General features: G+C 30.4%; 2 protein-coding genes across 2 annotated transcripts; one reads left to right on the forward strand and one right to left on the reverse strand.

The window, feature by feature from the left end:
* Positions 1–1,984: 1,984 nt before the first annotated feature.
* On the forward strand, positions 1,985–13,237 carry LOC105766467 (protein DETOXIFICATION 18). The gene is given in 7 exon segments (XM_052630161.1): positions 1,985–2,408; positions 8,864–9,408; positions 10,506–10,592; positions 10,883–10,939; positions 11,004–11,242; positions 11,319–11,437; positions 11,624–13,237. Coding segments are annotated over 7 exon segments (1,416 nt in total). The 5' UTR covers positions 1,985–2,138; the 3' UTR covers positions 11,723–13,237.
* Positions 13,238–14,531: 1,294 nt separating this feature from the next.
* On the reverse strand, positions 14,532–17,220 carry LOC105766468 (indole-3-acetic acid-amido synthetase GH3.17). The gene is given in 5 exon segments (XM_012585947.2): positions 14,532–14,756; positions 14,758–15,056; positions 15,137–15,984; positions 16,565–16,666; positions 16,759–17,220. Coding segments are annotated over 5 exon segments (1,731 nt in total). The 5' UTR covers positions 17,049–17,220; the 3' UTR covers positions 14,532–14,564.
* Between the last annotated feature and the right edge of the window lie 1,832 nt (positions 17,221–19,052).

Below are 19,052 nucleotides of genomic sequence, written 5' to 3' on the forward strand. Positions count from 1 at the left end.
ATAATTTTTTCTCTTAAAAAGGGAATTTATTAGGTGTCCGATCACACCTAGGAAAAAAGATCGGTGGCGACTCCCTTTTTAAATAAAATCGAAACTCCGTTTTCAAATTTTCAATGATTACTTCGACTAGCGCCCATCGCCAATTTTTTTTAGGTCGCTACAACTATGTTTTGAAATAGTTATTCTGGACAAAGTTATTCTTGAACAACAGTTGTTATGATTAACTATTTTAAACAAGAGTTGTTACTTCGGAAGAGATACGCTTGGTAGAACAATTTGCTGAAATATAATATTATTGATTTCAAGTAATAGATAAAATATTAGTAATCAAAATTGAGTATTTACAAGAAATTGAAAACTAAAGTGTTAAATTTGATTTATAATTTTTTATTTTACCATTTTATCTTTACTTTTAACATTTCAGGTTAATTTAATTTACATAAATTCTAAACCACTTTGAATATACATATAAATATTTGAAATAAATTATATTGATGTTAGGAAAAACAATTACTCAATAAAGAATAAAATTATTAAAAAACTTATATTCGACAAAAATATAATCATAATAAAGGCTCATATGTAACAAAAACCCTTCAAGAAAATGCGAAAAATTAATTATGCTTTTATATTAAATTTATATCCAATTGAGCCTTTGTCGTTAAATAAAATTAATTAAGCCTTCCATTAATAGAATCTGCTTGACCATTAAGATAAATTAATGAAACAATCAAATAAAGACACGTGGTAACTTTTAATTTAATCTAATATTTTTTCATACAAATGTTAAAAATCATAAAAACTAGAATAAAGAGAAAATAGAAAACAGAATTAAGTGATATATAATGCTTATAAATTTCAATTACTTTTCCTTTTTTCTTTTCTAATTTTTGGTACAAAAGAAAAGTGCAATTTACCGATAATGTTTTTTTTTTTTGGCAATTCCATAAATGTCTTTTTTCCTATGAAAAATAATTTTGTCTGCTTCTTGGCTTAAAATTTGGTGTAAATTTGATAACACTAAGGGTGATTTTGGATGGACGGTGATTGTGGTGTAATGAAAATTTTTATTTCATAGTTACAGTAATTAATTTCATCGCCACTATTATTTTTAACCTTATCGGAGGTAATCACATCCCCAAAGACACCCTAAATTTGTTTATAACAATAATTATTATACTAATAATAAAAAAATGGTAAAAGTACGACAAAACCTTTTATCTTATATATCGGATTGCATTTTAATTTTTATTAAAAATTAGACCATATAAATTAGATGACTGAGCAAAATAGTCCTTCCATTTTGTTGTTTATATATAAAGAATAATAATAAATTTAGCCCTCAACCTTTACATATTTATTCAATTTTACCCTTACTTTTTTATTGGAAGTAAATTAGAAAATTTTGAAACTAATAAGACTAAAGGGTCAAAAAGGCCTTAGTAACAAAATTTAAAAAAAACCAATTAAACCCATTTAAAATTTAAAAGTTATTAAAAATCTTAAAATTATAAATAAAATTTAAGAAAATTTAAAATATATATTTTTATTAAAAAAAGCAACACCTACCGATTAAAATATAATGGTTAGAAGATATTTTAAAACAATTGACCCTACTCTTTTATTGAGTCAGCATTGTTATTTTTAACAAAATTTTTATAATTTTAAAAATCTTAAAAATTTTAGCTTAATTAATTTTTTAAAAAATTTGTTACAAAGAGCTTCTTGACCCATTAGCTTCATTAGTTTAATTTTTTTAATTTACTTTCAATAAAAAGTATAGGTCAAATTGAATAAATGTGTAAAATTTAGAACTAAATTTGTTATTATACCTTATATATAAACACCAAAATGGAAGGACTGTTTTGCTCACTCATTTAATGTATAAAAGCTAATTTACCAATTTTTTAAATAAAGAAGACAAAATAAAATTTAACTCCTAAATTCCCTTTTTCAATGACTTTTTCAAGTCTTCCATACAAAAATAGACAGAATAATTAAGAATAGCGGCTATAGTAAGTTGATAAGGTCATTCTATTTTGCTTTTCCTCTTCTTCAGAAAGCTCCCAGAAAAACAGAAACTGAAGAAGATATAGCAGCCGTTCCCCCTTTTTTTTTTTTTTTTTTTGAAAATCGATATGTCAAACACGAATATTTCAGAAACGGTTCCGTTTTTGCCGGAGATGGATGATAACAACGACGAAGATGGGAGGTGGTGGAAGAATGTTTTGGATTTGGAAGAGGCGAAGAAACAAGTGTTGTTTTCACTTCCAATGATTGTGACGAATGTTGTGTATTATTCCATAACTTTGGTGTTTGTCATGTTTGCCGGTCACCTTGGGGAGCTTCAGCTTGCTGGTGCCACGCTTGCTAATTCTTGGGCCACCGTCACTGGCTTTGCTTTCATGGTTAGTTTTCACTATTTTATCATTATTCTTTAGGATAACTTACGTAGCCACTTAACTATGGTTTTTTACTTTTTTTAGTCATCTAATTATTAAAAGTTACAAAATAGTCACTCAATTATTAGTATTTTTTTGTCACCAAATTATAATAAGTTACAAAAATAATTATTCAACTATTCAATTTTGTCTTTTTTAGTCACACAACTATATTAGATGTTGCGGTGTTTCTATTTTTATGTTAGTCAGTTGGTGACCAAAAAAGAGAAGAAATCATAGTTGGGTGACATTTATAGTAGTTTACCCTTTTTTTAATATTTCATTCTTATTTTACAATCTATATTTAGAGTTCGTGACTCTCTTTTCTAATAATGTTGTCTCCAAGATTTAAACTCATATTCTCTCATTAAGAGCGCAATCTATATTACCATTACACCATACTCTTATTGATTATTTTATCATAAAGTTAATATACTATTTGGTACCTATATTTGGCTTGCATGTTTAATTTGGTACTTCAACCTTTTTTGTCCCAATTTGGTACCTGAGTTTGACTTCAATGTTCAATTTGGTGCCTAAGTTTTTTCAAATTGATACTTGAGTTTTTCTTTGTCCCATACAAATGCTTAAGTTTGACTTCAATATTCAATTTAGTACTTGAGTTTTTCTTTTGCCTCGATTAAGTACCTATTTTTCCTTTACTAAAACACACTTGTCAAATATTTATTGGACCACATGTTGTTTAGTCGAGGTACCAAATTAAACATTGAAATCAAACTTAGATACTAAATTGAGGCAAAAGTACCTCATATGCCAAATGGAACATTGAAATTAAATATAGGTACCAAATGGTATATTAACCCTTTTATCATAACTTCAACATTTTGTTTTTGTGGATTTACTTGTTTGTTAGACAGGATTAAGTGGAGCACTGGAAACACTTTGTGGTCAAGGATTTGGTGCCAAAATTTACAGAATATTGGGAATTTACCTCCAATCCTCATGCATAATTTCCTGTTCTTTCGCCATTCTAATTTCAATCTTATGGTTCTTCACCGACCCCATATTGATCTTCCTTCAACAAGACGCCGAAATCTCGAAAATGGCGGCGCTTTACATCAAATATCTCATCCCAGGCTTATTTGCTTACGGATTGGTACAAAACATACTGAGATTCCTTCAGTCGCAAAGTATTTTAATGCCTCTGGTGTGGTTTTCGGTTCTGCCATTGGCACTTCATTTGGGCATCGTTTACGCATTGGTTAATTGGACGGATCTGGGTTTCAAAGGAGCTCCATTGGCAGCTTCAATTTCGCTGTGGATTTCACTTGTTTTGTTATCGTCTTATGTTGTTTTCGCCCAGAGATTTGAGGAAACATGGTCGGGATTGTCGTCGGAATCGTTTCGTTTGGTCTTCACGAACCTGAAACTCGCCATCCCTTCTGCGACAATAGTTTGGTGAGTTCATTTTTTCCAAATTAAATTATAAAATTTTGACGAGTCAAACAAAATTTGTCATTGTATTATTTTATAATTTTTCATTTTTTAAAGGACTAAACTTCTAAATTAATTATTTTGGGGCTAAAGACTTAAGTCTAATTATTTTGAGTTGGGTTAAATCTCAAAATTATACATGAACTTTGATTTAACGTGCAATTGTATACATGAACTTTATTTTAGTACAATTATATGCGTGAAACTTTAATTGTGGTTCAAATATATACTTGAAACTTTAATTTTGCTTTAATCCTACGTATTTACTGAAATAAACTTATTTATTTATTTTATATTAGATAAATATAATTATTTATGCATGCTATATATAAACATAAAATGATGTTATATTAATAATGGTGTTAATAATTTACAAGAATTGGATCAAATCAAAATTTCATGTATACAATTGCACATTAAACCATAGTTCATGTATAATTTTGGTATGTATCCTTTTTGAGTTTCAGTCAAAAGTAAGCATTTGATTATTTTAATCGGTTTGATTTTTTTTAATTTAACCGACTTAATCGGCCTTAATATAAAATAACTGAACCAATTGACTAAGGGTTAGTTTGGATGGGCGGTGTGTTTACCTCCGGTGAGGTTAAAAACAGCGGTGGCAGTGAGATTAGTTACTGTAGCGGTGAGATTGGGTACTGTAGCGGTGAGATTAGAAACAATGGTGGAGTGTGTGTTTGGATTCAAACGCAGCTGTAGCGGTGATGTGAGAATGAAAAATGCCTATTAAGGACATCAGATTAGAATTGATATATAATAGAAGTTATTTAAATTATTTTACATTTTTAAAATTATTAAAATATGCAAAATCATTTAATAAAATATTAAAATGTATCTTCCAATATTTTAATGAATTATATAATTAATTTAAATTATTTATTAGATAAAATGATAATTATTTTTAATTTTTTATAGTTATAATTAAATATTTTTATAACAATGATAAATATTATTTTCACAAATAATAACATTATACTTGGATCTAATTTTGAAGTATCTAAACGGATGATTTTTAATAAAAAAATATAGTAACATAAGACATAACAAGTTTCATTATTACTAGAAATTAGGTTATGATACAAAATGTGTTTACAAATATTGATTCATTAAACTAGTTGCAATGGTTTCCCTTAACATTGTGATTTCAAGGTCACTTTCTCATTAGAAGAACTCGATTCACCTCATCAAACGGCTTGAAGAGACGGCATGTCCGTATATTCTCAAATTCTCGAAAATCCTCATCATTTGACCAAGTATGTCTTGAATGTAATTATGCAAAACCATTGTTGCAATAACTATTAAAACTTGCTTGTTGAATGAATAACTTGGAATATCTCTTAATATTGGCCATTTTTTTCCACACTCCAAATGTTCGCTTCAATCACGAGCGTAACAAAGAATGGGCATGATTAAAGATTTCTTTTTCCAGATACTTGATGATTACGTCGACGAAAATCGTAAATGATATCGTTCCCCTATATGGACCTAGAAAACACGCCATTTGTGGATATCCTAATCCACAAGATAATATTTTCCCAAAAAAGTAAAACATAATATCAAGTTTAAAATAAATTAAAAATTTTAATATTTTTATGTAAAAAGTAATTAAAAATTAAAGTTCGACACGGTGGAGGTGTGGAAACTTCAACTCTTGCTTTCTAATTGCTTGTAAAAAATTCTACTATCATGTCTTGTTCCTTCCCAACCAGAAATGCAAAATAAAGCACATGTTGAAGTCACAAGTCGCCATAATATTTTAGTTGGTTCACCTTTCCGTCCGATATAAGGTATTTGAGAAGAAGGCGAAATGCATGCTTTTATGTGTGTTCCATCTATGGCCCCAATACAATCCTTTAAAATAAATACATGTAATGAGATAAAAGTTAGAAATAATTTATGTTTTAAAAATATAAAGATTGTGTAAATTTTACCTTAAAGTGAGGCCAATATCTTGTATCATGTCGAATATGGTTCGGTACTTCCTCAATTGACCTTCAATGGGTTTAATCGTGTCTATTCACATTCGAGCAAATATATGCAACATATCAAGAAAAATTGACTAACAGCTTTCCCGGATCGTTGAAATCGCTCTGTTGCATTTGAATTTGATTCTCTATTTCCAAGAATGTACAATGATAATGCTAACTTCTCCATCGCCGATACTTTCCCATTCTTTAAGCCATAATTTGTTTGCAAATCATGCAACAATCATGAAATATATTTTTGGCATCCTAAAACTAATCATGCAACGATCATCGTGCCCATTTAATACTTCGTCCACCCACATTTGACCAGTATAATTTGAATCCATACGTGGTTGCATAGTGAAATAAGTTTCGTGGTGTACCAATACACTGCTTAACACATATTCTTCCTCATTATGATAATTGTTGTGCTCAACTTGGGTAACAATTGTGGCTATTCTTCGTTGAGCTTCTTCACTTAATTCGATGTATCATAATTCATATCAAAACTATTATATATATTGTTAAATTCATCCATAACTTTGAAAAGGTAATCAAATGTAAGTAAATTAATATTTCGTGACATTCTATACAACACGAAACTTGATTAAAAGCATAACATAAAAATACCAAACATAAAAAGTAGCATACATTAGTTTTACATATAAAAAGTAGTATAGTTATATTACAATAATATTTCTAAGGAGTCGATGGTGGAGGTGGTTGATGATATGGTTGGAAGGAAATGAGGATGTTGCTACCAAGGATGAAAATGATGCAATTGGATTTTGTTCAGCATACTCACGTCGAAGCCACCAAACCCTATCATCTGGATCTAAGTTCAAAAACATTTCTCATTTCACCGGTATTTGGAACATTTTGGTGGCAAAATAGTACAGTTCATCTCTTTTTGGAATTTCATCTCCCAAAGCACGCAAATCATCCATTGCATTTGAAATAGTATATTGAGAGTGAGGAAAAATAATTTCATTCACTGACTTCCTTGGACTAGCCATACTCTCACACAATTTCTCAATCTGAGTAGTTAATGTATTTCTTGATGATTTTCTACTTGAACTTGACTTTTTTCCCTTACCGTGAACAGCCCCAAGTGTTTGCTTTCTTCGATTAGGGATTTCATAAGAAGGGTTTGATGGTACCTCATCAGGGGGAATACCTTCATTCTCGTTACTATGTTCATCTGAATCACCAAATCCCTCATTAGGTGCATCATCTCCCATAGGAACCCCACGTCGAAGAACACCAGACGAAGGTGCCCATGCGTTCTCTCTAGTGGCTACAATGCCACCAAACATTTGCCACATTAACTCATTTAATCGTGGTTCAATTCCTTTCTTCTTAAATCCTTTAAAATCAGGATTTTCCTACATAATATGTTAAACGTTAAATATTATACTAAGATTTTTATAACTGTAAATTAATAATTTTAATAAACTTTATGCATTAAAATAATGATAAAGTTAACACTAACCTGTATTTTTTCAGCCCACCACTCTTCGGTAGCATCGACCGTCTTTTTAAATGGACACCATCCAATACCTGTAGATTCCTTTTTCACCAAAAATTTCCCTTTTTCAATGACTTTTTCAAGTCTTCCATACAAAATTAGACAGAATAATTAAGAATAGAGGCTATAGTAAGTTGATAAGGTCATTCTATTTTGCTTTTCCTCTTCTTCAGAAAGCTCCCAGAAAAACAGAAACTGAAGAAGATATAGCAGCCGTTCCCCCTTTTTTTTTTTTTTTGAAAATCGATATGTCAAACACGAATATTTCAGAAACGGTTCCGTTTTTGCCGGAGATGGATGATAACAACGACGAAGATGGGAGGTGGTGGAAGAATGTTTTGGATTTGGAAGAGGCGAAGAAACAAGTGTTGTTTTCACTTCCAATGATTGTGACAAATGTTGTGTATTATTCCATAACTCTGGTGTCTGTCATGTTTGCCGGTCACCTTGGGGAGCTTCAGCTTGCTGGTGCCACGCTTGCTAATTCTTGGGCCATCGTCACTGGTTTTGCTTTCATGGTTAGTTTTCACTATTTTATCATTATTCTTTAGGATAACTTACCTAGCCACTTAACTATGGTTTTTTACTTTATTTTAGTCATCTAATTATGAAAAGTTACAAAATAGTTATTCAATTATTAGTATTTTTTTTGTCATCAAATTATAATAAGTTACAAAAATGATATTCAACTATTCTATTTTGTCTTTTTTGGTCACACAATTATATTAGATTTTGGGGTGTTTCCACTTTTACGTTAGTCCCAAAAAAGATAAAATTGAATAGTTAGTTGACCAAATAAGAGAAAAAAATAATAGTTGGGTGACATTTATTGTATCTTACCCTTTTTTTAATCTTTCATGTTCATTTTACGATCCATATCTAGAGTTTGTGATTCTCTTTTTCAATAATGTTGTCTCCAAGATTTGAACTGGTATTCTCTCATTAAGAGTGCAATCTATATTACCATTACACCATACTCTTATTGTTTATTTTATCATAAAGTTAATATACTATTTGGTACATATATTTGGCTTGAATGTTTAATTAATTTGGTACTTCAACTTTTTTTGTCCCAATTTCGTACCTGAGTTTGGCTTCAATGTTCAATTTGGTGCCTAAGGTTTTTCAAATTGATACTTGAGTTTTTCTTTGTCCCATACAAATACTTAAGTTTAACTTCAATATTCAATTTAGTACTTGAGTTTTTCTTTTGCCTCGATTAAGTACCTATGTTTTTTTTTATTACTAAAACACACTTGTCAAATATTTATTGGATCACATGTTGTTTAGTCGAGGTGCCAAATTAAACATTGAAATCAAACATAGATACTAAATTGAGACAAAAGTACCTCATATGCCAAATGGAACATTGAAATTAAATATAGGTACCAAATGGTATATTAACCCTTTTATCATAACTTCAACATTTTGCTTTTGTGGATTTACTTGTTTGTTAGACAGGATTAAGTGGAGCACTGGAAACACTTTGTGGTCAAGGATTTGGTGCCAAATTTTACAGAAGATTGGGAATTTACCTCCAATCTTCATGCATAATTTCCTGTTCTTTCGCCGTTCTAATATCAATCTCATGGTTCTTCACCGAGCCCATATTGATCTTCCTTCAACAAGACGCCGAAATCTCGAAAACTGCGGCGCTTTACATCAAATATCTCATCCCAGGCTTATTTGCTTACGGATTGGTACAAAACATACTGAGATTCCTACAGTCGCAAAGTATTTTAATGCCTCTGGTGTGGTTTTCGGTTCTGCCATTGGCACTTCATTTGGGCATCGTTTACGCATTGGTTAATTGGACGGATCTGGGTTTCAAAGGAGCTTCATTGGCAGCTTCGATTTCGCTGTGGATTTCACTTGTTTTGTTATCGTCTTATGTGGTTTTGGCCCAGAGATTTGAGGAAACATGGTCGGGATAGTCGTCGGAATCGTTTCGTTTGGTCTTCTCGAACCTGAAACTCGCCATCCCTTCTGCGGCAATGGTTTGGTGAGTTCATTTTTTCCAAATTATATTATACAATTTTGAAGAGTCAAACAAAATTTGTCATTGTATTATTTTATAATTTTTCATTTTTTAAAGGACTAAACTTCTAAATTTATTATTTTTGGGCTAAAGACTTAAGTCTAATTATTTTGAGGTGGGTTAAATATCAAAATTATACACGAACTTTGATTTAACGTACAATTGTATACATAAACTTTAATTTAGTACAATTATGTGCGTGAAACTTTAATTGTGATTCAAATATATACTTGAAACTTTAATTTTGATTTAATCATACACATTTAAATAAATAAATTTATTTATTTATTTATTTTATATTAAATAAGTATAATTATTTATGCATGCAATATATAAACGTAAAATGATGTTATATTAATAATGGTGTTAATAATTTACAAGAATTGGATCAAATCAAAATTTTATTTATACAATTGCACATTAAACCATGCTTCATGTATAATTTTGTTACATATCCTTTTGAGTTTGAGTTAGAAGTAAGCATTTGATTATTTTAATCGGTTTGATTTTTTTTTCTAATTTAACCAACTTAATCGGTCTTAATATAAAATAACCGAACCGATCGACTAAGATATTGTTAACCGATTTAATGAAACTGACTAAGATGTCATTAATTGGGTTTAGGTTGGTTTTCGTGTTGGGTTAGGTTAGATAATTGGATTCTAAGTTTGGGTAATTTAAATTATATCATATATTACAAATAGATTTAAAATAATTTAAAAATAATAAATAAATATAAGTCAGATAAGTTGATCGATTCAATTATAAATTTTAGTCATGGTACTCCACTATCCAAATCGACAAAACTGAATTAATTAAAATTCATCAAATCATCAATTAAGTCGATTAAATCAGTCATAACTAAATAATACTCTTTCCTAATTTGAGTTATTTGGATTTTGTGGTCAAATTTTAAGTCGGAACAATTAGAATTAAGTTCTTTTGAATTCAAATTAGTCTAAATTAGAGTCATTTTCATTTCGAATTTGAATTTAACTATTAAAAATAATGATGCGAACTAAATTAAAATTTAGATAACTTTTTAAAATTGTTTTGAGCAGTTTGGAATATTGGTCGTTCGAGCTTCTGGTACTATTAGCAGGATTGATGCCTAATTCAGAAGTAACTACTTCCTTGATTGCCATGTGGTATGCTTGCCTTTTAGGGGTGAATCCAGAAAATCTTTTTGTGGGGGCCGAAATGAAATTTTAATTTTTAATAGTCTATATCTTTATAATTTTTAAATAATTAAATTGAATTTTTTTAATTTTAAAGGGTTAAAGTGTAATTTTATCTTTATTAATTTAAAACTTTTTATTTTAAGGAGCCAGGCCTTACGAGCCCCTGGATTCGCCTCTACTTCCACTTTTATACTTTTCACTGGATCCATTTAAAGATTTCAAGATTAATGGGATTTGAGTAAAATATTTTGTTTCAGTGTGAATACAGAATCAATTGCGTACATGATTACTTACGGACTTAGTGCTGCAGCAAGGTGAGTTCAATTTTATTATTATCTTAATTAATTTATGGATTTTAAGCTAATTTAATTGAAACAGCACGAGGGTTTCGAATGAATTGGGGGCTGAGAATCCGAGGAAGGCAAAGACCGCCATGGTTGTGTCACTCAAGCTTTCAATCCTTCTGGCTCTAACAGTGGTTGTTGCATTAGCTTTTGGGCATAACATATGGGCTGCTTTCTTCACCAACACTGCTTCCATTATTAACCAATTTGCTTCAATCACACCCTTCCTTTTAATCTCCATTACCATCGATTCTTTTCAAGGCATCTTATCAGGTAATTTCAGAAACAAAAAACAAACAATTTAGTGAAGAAATGGAAGGATTAAAATGAAATGAATAAAATGTTGCAGGGGTGGCCAGAGGAAGCGGATGGCAGGTGTTGGTTGTGTGGGCTAACTTGGGGACCTTTTATTTAATTGGAATGCCAGTTGCAGGGCTTCTTGCTTTTAAGTTTAAGCTTTATGCTAAGGTGAGTGTCTTAGCTAGATATCAGTTTACCTGCTCTAGTAATTTATTCCATTTAATTAAATAAATTATTTAAAAATATAATTTTTTTCGTAAGTCGTCTGGTTAAATAATTTTGTTCTCAATCTTTCCTTAATTATTCACATTTTAATGGAATTTAACATTTTTTATATATTTTTTCTTTCATCAGGGTTTATGGGTAGGGTTGATATGTGGTCTTCCATGCCAAGCTACTGCCCTCCTGCTTATTACTTTGTGTAGAAAATGGACTAAAATTGAGCTTTCCTAACAAATTAATATTCAACCATAGTTGAATCTTAACTAATCTTCATACTTTATGGGTATTCATTTGTCGAGACTTATTTAAAATAGTGAATTTGAAATTTAAATGATTCGAGTTTGTTGATACGTACGTGAAATAAAGGAGGAAAAGGGTTTTCTAGTGAAGAAGCAAGGAAGAAGATCATAGAATGGAATGTCTAAAGTGTCGTCCCTTAAAGAGAATTTTTAAAAATATATATAAGAGAAGTTTTTCGAGTCAGAGTCTGGATGGAGTTATGATATATTTTACTATAACTATATAACAATGTTCAAATTTTGTTATGTTTTTTGTTCTAATATTGGATAATAGCCTAAAATTCTGAATATAAAAGGCTGCATAATAGCCTAAAATGATTAGATAAAGTGTTATTTGAGGTAAAATTTGTTCAATTGAAGTGTTAATTGAGTAGGGACTAAATTGTAAAAATTATAAATTTTGGGGTAAAAGTGTAATTTCAAAAATTGAAGGGCATAAATTGTGAAGTGAATTAGTATTGAAATAGATGCTAATGAATGGAAAATTTTATATTATAAATCGGGAATTCGAAGATAAACAAGGAAAAGAAAAAGTCACTGATGAGCCCCTGAAATATTACAACTCCTACAAATTAGCCCAGGTAAGTTCATACGGCTGAACTTTTATGATTAATTGTTAATGTGGGAATGATTTAATGTATTAATTCGTGTATTTTTGTTGAATTATGATTATTGTAAAAATGTGAAAATCAAACTGTAAGTTCAAATTAAGAGATACGCAGGATTGAGTACATATGTTCAATAACCATTGACAAATTAACGAATAAGTCCATGGTGGATCCGTGGCAAAGTGTGGAACGTAGGTATGGTAATTTAGTAAAGAAAACCATACTGAGTTGTGAAACGTAGGTATGGTATTTCAGTAATGAAAATCATACTGAGTTGTGAAAAGTAGGTTGGTATTTCAATAAAGAAAACCATATTGAGTTATAGCATTGTAAAGGATTCAAACAAATCGTGGCACCGAGCAAATTGTGTACTCAAATCCGCAAGGCAATCCTTATTTTAACAAGTATTTGTAAGTGCAATTGGAGCTAAATGTTGGAATATAAGTTGATATCTGATATTGAGCTCAATTGAGTAAATTCATTATTTGATATTGTGGTTGGCAGGAAATATTGCATACTTGTTTATGAAAAATGTTAGTGAAATTTTGGTAAGATTCTATTATGAACCTATGAACTTACTAAGCTTTCTGTAAGCTTACTTGTATGTGTTTATTATTTCTTGTAGATTGACGTATATATATGTTCGGGGGATCAGATCTAGATAAAGGATCACACAAACCAGATTTACTCCGGTAGATTTTGTTAAACAACTTTTTGATTTATATGGCATGTATAGGGGTTGAAGTAATAAAGTAATAGTATGAATGATTAAGCATGCAAAGTAAATCTGAATGTGATGGTTGAGGTAGATATTGAAATATACATGTTTTAGCTTGAAATGGTTGATTGTGTTTAAGTTCGGTAATGCCTCGTACCCTATTCCGGCATTGGACACGGGGAAGGGGTGTTACAGTGAGTCAAGTTAATTTGACTCGGATCAATTTAAAATTCGAATGTCTTATAAATATTGTGTAAGGTTTAATGGTGTAAAAAGTTTTTAAAATTTTTCAAAAAAAAGTAATTAAGTCTATGTTTTTTTTTTTGCATTCAATTAGGTACTTAATTTTCAAAATGCATCAAAAAGGACTTCAAATTAAAAAAAAAAAAGCAATTAAGCTTCTACTTTTTTTTTTTGCACTTGATTAGGTACTTGAGCTGCAAAATGCATGAAAAAGGCCGTCGAACTTTTTCAAAAAAAAACCAATTAAGCTCCAGCTTTTTTCTCACTCAATTGGGTACTTGAACTACTAAAATCATAAAAAAAAGACGCTCAAACTTAAAAAAAGAAGCAATTAAGCTCTTGTTTTTTTTTTTTGCACTCGATTAAGTACTTGAACGGCTAAAATGCATAAAAAGATCATTTGATCGTTAACTTGAACGTTTACCGCTAAAATTAACCGCTCTTAATTATTTTCAGTTAAAGCCACCACATGTCACAACCATTGTGTGACATGTGGTAAAAAAATGATAAAAATTAAAAATCAATAAAATTTATAGAAATGAATAAGTTTTAATAAAAATATTTAAAATTTATTAAAAATTGAATAAAACTATAAAAATCGTAAAAATTGTAAAATATATAAAACTGTAAAAATATATAGAAATGTAAAAATATATATATAAAATTATTCCCACAAAATATTATAAAATTTTATAAAAGTAGTAAGAAAATTATAAAAAATGTAAAGAAATATAAAATTTGTAAAAAATTATAAAAATTATCTTACCAAAAGAAGTATTTTATAATTTTTCTATAACTCTTATTAATTTTATTTTTATCATTTTTGTAGTATGTCACGTTGTGTTGTTACACATGATAACTTTAACTTGAAAAAAAAGAAATCTAACGATTAAAGTTAATGTTTAAATGGTCTTTTGATACATTTTATATTTTTTATGATTTTTATAAAAGTTTACAATCTTTATAATTTTTATAAAAGTTTACAATTTTAAAATTTTTTTTACAATTTTTATAATTTTTTTGTCACATGTCACGTTGTGGTTGTGGCACAGGGTGACTTGAAAAGAAAAAATTAGGAGTTAGCGATCAAAGAAATTTTTTTGATGTATTTTGACAGTTTAAGTACCCAATTGAATAAAAAAAAGCAGGGCTTAATTATTTTTTAGAAAATATTAATGCGGATTATAAATATAAATTCATTCAACTTAAAAAAAAGTTTTGGGACTGAAAAACTTTTCAAGCACCCCGGAATTCAATACCTTCACAGCTTCCTCAGATTTAATACAAGAAGGTGTCTTGTATTGGTTGATAGAAGCTCCCTTTGATACATAAAAGTCCATAACCGCATCAAATGTTCCAACCTTTACCACTCTTAACTCTAATGCCGCAATTTTATTAGATCTTGGCATCAAGTTTTAGGCATCTATTCCTTTCTTTGAACTTGAGTTCCCAAAACAATACATACCGGCCTGGTATTGATGAAGTCTCCGCATAGCTACTGAATGTCATCAGTACAAAACCAAGTGGTTCAAGATGGCGTTTTGCGTTCCCGATGGCCTTCAAGAGGTCTGCCTCGCTTGTTTTGTCCATATCAATACTCAAAACAGTATTCCGTCGTTCGACAAATTGGAACTGCGGAGAGTTGTTATGGAAACCGGTTAACTTGAGAACGTCTCCAACTCGTTATCGATACAGGCCTGGAAAGACAATTAAAACACTTTATTAACCAAAAGAAATCTAATATTTCAAATCTAAAACAGGAAATGGGAAATATTACCTGTGAAAGTTGTGACGACAACCTCGTAATATTGACCGAGTTCCACATTTGCAAAATCAACAGGTTCAACATTTCCATTTGCATTTGTCATTTCCAATGACCGTTGGCTTGAAACACCATCAAGATTGGATTCTCGAGCCTTCTCTTCCCCGTCTTTATCCACAGGGAGAAACTCAAAGTATGCCATGTTTGGGAGAAAGGTGTAAGAGACATCGTAGGGGTTGCTTAGAGGATTTAAATTGATCCCGAAAGTAGACTCCGAAGAACCATAACTTGGTGAAACTAAAGGGGTCCCACCACCATAAAAATCAAGCAATGAAATGTATAGGCTCATGGTACCGGTAATGACGGAATTAATATATTTTGCTGCAGGCCAAAGTTTCTTAATAATCCCTTCCCATGATTCATTGCCACATATGTGTTCAATCGTATCAGCCAATTCTGGATTAGGCCTAGTCAGGATCGATGACACTGCGTTCCTACAACCAGGGTCAGTAATCCAATCACTAAGGCAACCAGTTCTTATGTTTGAACACAGTTCGTTCCAGTGATCTTCTAAGAACTTGATGCTCCTTGCCAAAACGGATCCAAAGATCGAACTGATGGAAACAACATGATCACGTTGCAGCAAACCAGTAAGCAATTGGCAGTACATACTTTGCCTGTGGTCCAAGCAGAGAATCGTCTCAATAGGACTTGTGCAGATTTTAGGTGCACTTTTCTTGAAGCTATCACTCATGAAATAGCACAATGAGAGCGTTCTCACTGTTAGACCTGATGGAGTTTCACTCCCTTTTTTGACAAAAAAAAGGCTCATTGTTTTGCCTTTTTCCAAGCCATCAAAATATCTGTCATACCAGTAAAAGAATGAAAAGAAAAGAGCAAGTTAAACTAGTTATTTCTTTAGACTATGTTACTCGAACACCGGTGCAAGTGTGTGAAGTGTAATATAAATGTAAATTTTTCCCAAGATGTTTATGTATCTACATCATTCTTCAAACCGATATCCTTATATGCACCAAAATTAGTATTAAACACGGACACTAGCAAAAATAAAGAGTCGGGGGTAAAATAGATTTAAGCTGCATAGTAACAAGTAATACCAACAAATTAATGTGATGGTAAATTAAAATTTCAACATCACATTACACTTTGGATCAAAGTTCATGGCCTTTTTAACTTTAAAGGATTGTGGGTGATTTGGGTTTTGTCATTCAGGTGTTCTGGTTAAGTGCTGATCTTGGAAGGATTTGGGTAAGTCCAAATTCTGCCTTTTGTGTTTTCTAAACAATGCTCAAGAGGTGTTTGATGATTTGCCCCTAAGAATAACAAAGCCTAGGTATTCTTTTCAAGGAAAATTTGGGTGATTTTGTAATGGTAAGTGCCTAATTCTTTTCAATAAAAATGCAAAAAATTAAGGCTTCTTACTTTTTTACGACTGGATCAACCAGGGTGAGTTCTAACGTCTTTTTCTCAAAATTTTCAGCTGTCATAGGTATCAACTTCGGCTGCCCTCCTGAAGTACCAGAGCTGCATAAAAATTTAATGGTTTAAGAACATAAAAAACTTATGGAAATCTTTCAAAAATTAAGAGTAAGAAAAACTGAGAACAAGTTGCATACCTTTGGATGAACTCGGAGATGGGGTCAGCTAAAAGGATATTTGAAGTCTCCCCATTGGCAATTCGATCGATGTAAGGCTTTATATCTTCGTAAGTAACAATGGGTACATTGTTTTTGAAGAGTTGTTTATCAGTTCGGCCATGGAGGAATCGAGTTAGATATTCAGTTCCAGCATTTCTCAGCAGTATCTCCTCTAATACTTGTTCTTGAATTCGATGACCATTTTCGGTTAATTCTTCCAAAAAATTCAACCCATTCTCATAATCTTTCGTTCCCATCAGATCAGCCATGAAAACAGGGATTTTTTTTAATGAGCTGATAAATATTCTAACACTTCAAAAGACATGATCACGATTTCTTTTTGCGGATATGTTTGAAGTGGGATAGATGATTATGATTCTGAAACTGGTTGACACAGCTGATGTGATGGCGGCCGTAAGTACAGTACACCGCACAGAAAGATACAAATCCTTTAAAATTATAAGAATTTTTATAAATAAAAAACAAGAATATACATTAAAAGTTAAAAAAATACATTTGGTCTCGTATGAATTTGGTTAAATTCTGATATTAGTCCCTGTACTTTATAAAAGCTATTGATTTAGTCCTTATAATTTAATTTGGTCATCTTTAGTCCTTGTACTTTTTAAATTTGAAATTTTCAATCCTCACCAAATGATGATTGTTAAATCCACTAAGTTAAGTTTTTATTATTTCCAAAATTTGATGTGCCAAATAAATTATCATATGTGTAATGTCATGTCAGCTTGTTATTTTTACATATTAATTACAAAAATCACAGTTAATGGATTAACGGCTATCATTCACGTCAAGATTGAAATTTCAAGATTAACGATTATCAGTTAACGGACTTCTATTTTCATTCGTTGGTCTTTACGACCATCTCTGTCTTCAAGATAGTCTTCGGCGGACATTCCACATAAGATAGTCATTGGTTGACTTTTCGTGTAAGACGGTCTTTGGTGGACTTCCTTTTTGCTGGCGACCTTGTTGCCAATACACATTTAGAAATAAGTTCTGTAGAACCGTCTCACTTCCTTATGACCCCTGTTGACTTGTCTGTTACCTCTGGTGGACTCTTATTAACGAATACTTCTTTGCAATTAATTTGAAGAAAATATCTCTGTTTTTTCCACACATATCTACGCACAAGGCGTTTTTAAATATTCCTCATGCCTTCCCATCTTGACTTTACCTCTTATCAACACGTTTGGCCCAGAGATTTGAGGAAACATGGCCGGGATTGTCGTCAAAATCATTTCGTTTGGTCTTCGCGAAGCTGAAACTCGCCATCCCTTTTGCGGCAATGGTTTGGCGAGTTCATTTTTTCCAAATTAAATTATAAAATTTTGAAGAATCAAACAAAATTTGTCATTGTATTATTTTATAATATTTCATTTTTTAAAGGAATAAACTTCTAAATTTATTATTTTTGGGCTAAAGACTTAAGTCTAATTATTTTAAGGTGGGTTAAATCTCAAAATTATACATAAACTTTGATTTAATGTGAAATTATATACATGAATTTTAATTTAGTATAATTATATCGTGAAACTTAATTGTAGTTCAAATATATACTTAAAACTTTAATTTTGATTTAATCATACACATTTTAATAAATAAATTTATTTATTTATTTTTATATTGATAAATATAATTATTTATGCATGCAATATATAAACATAAAATGTGTTATATTAATAATGGTGTTAATAATTTACAAGAATTGAATCAAATTAAAATTTCATGTATACAATAGCACATTAAAATTTCGTACATATCCTTTTTGAGTTTGAGTCAAAAGTAAGCATTTGATTATTTTAATCGATTTGATATTTTTTTTTTCCTAATTTAACCGAGTTAATCGGTCTTAATATAAAATAACCGAACCGATCGACTAAGATATTGTTAACCGATTTAATGAAACTGACTAAGATGTCATTAATTGGGTTTGGGTTGGTTTTTGGGTTGGGTTAGGTTAGATAATTGGATTTTAAGTTTGGGTAATTTAAATTATATCATATATCACAAATATATTTAAAATAATTTAAAAATAATAAATAAATAAATATAAGTCAGTTAAGTTGATCGATTCAATTATAAATTTTAGTAATCGGTACTCAGTATCGACAAAACTGAATTAATTAAAATTAATCAAATCATCAATTAAGTCGATTAAATCACCATAACCTAATAATACTCTTTCCTAATTTGAGTTATTTGGATTTTGTAGTCAAATTTTAAGTCGGAACAATTAGAATTAAGTTCTTTTG

This window comes from Gossypium raimondii, chromosome 5 (assembly GCF_025698545.1).
Source record: "Gossypium raimondii isolate GPD5lz chromosome 5, ASM2569854v1, whole genome shotgun sequence".
NCBI lineage: Eukaryota > Viridiplantae > Streptophyta > Magnoliopsida > Malvales > Malvaceae > Gossypium > Gossypium raimondii.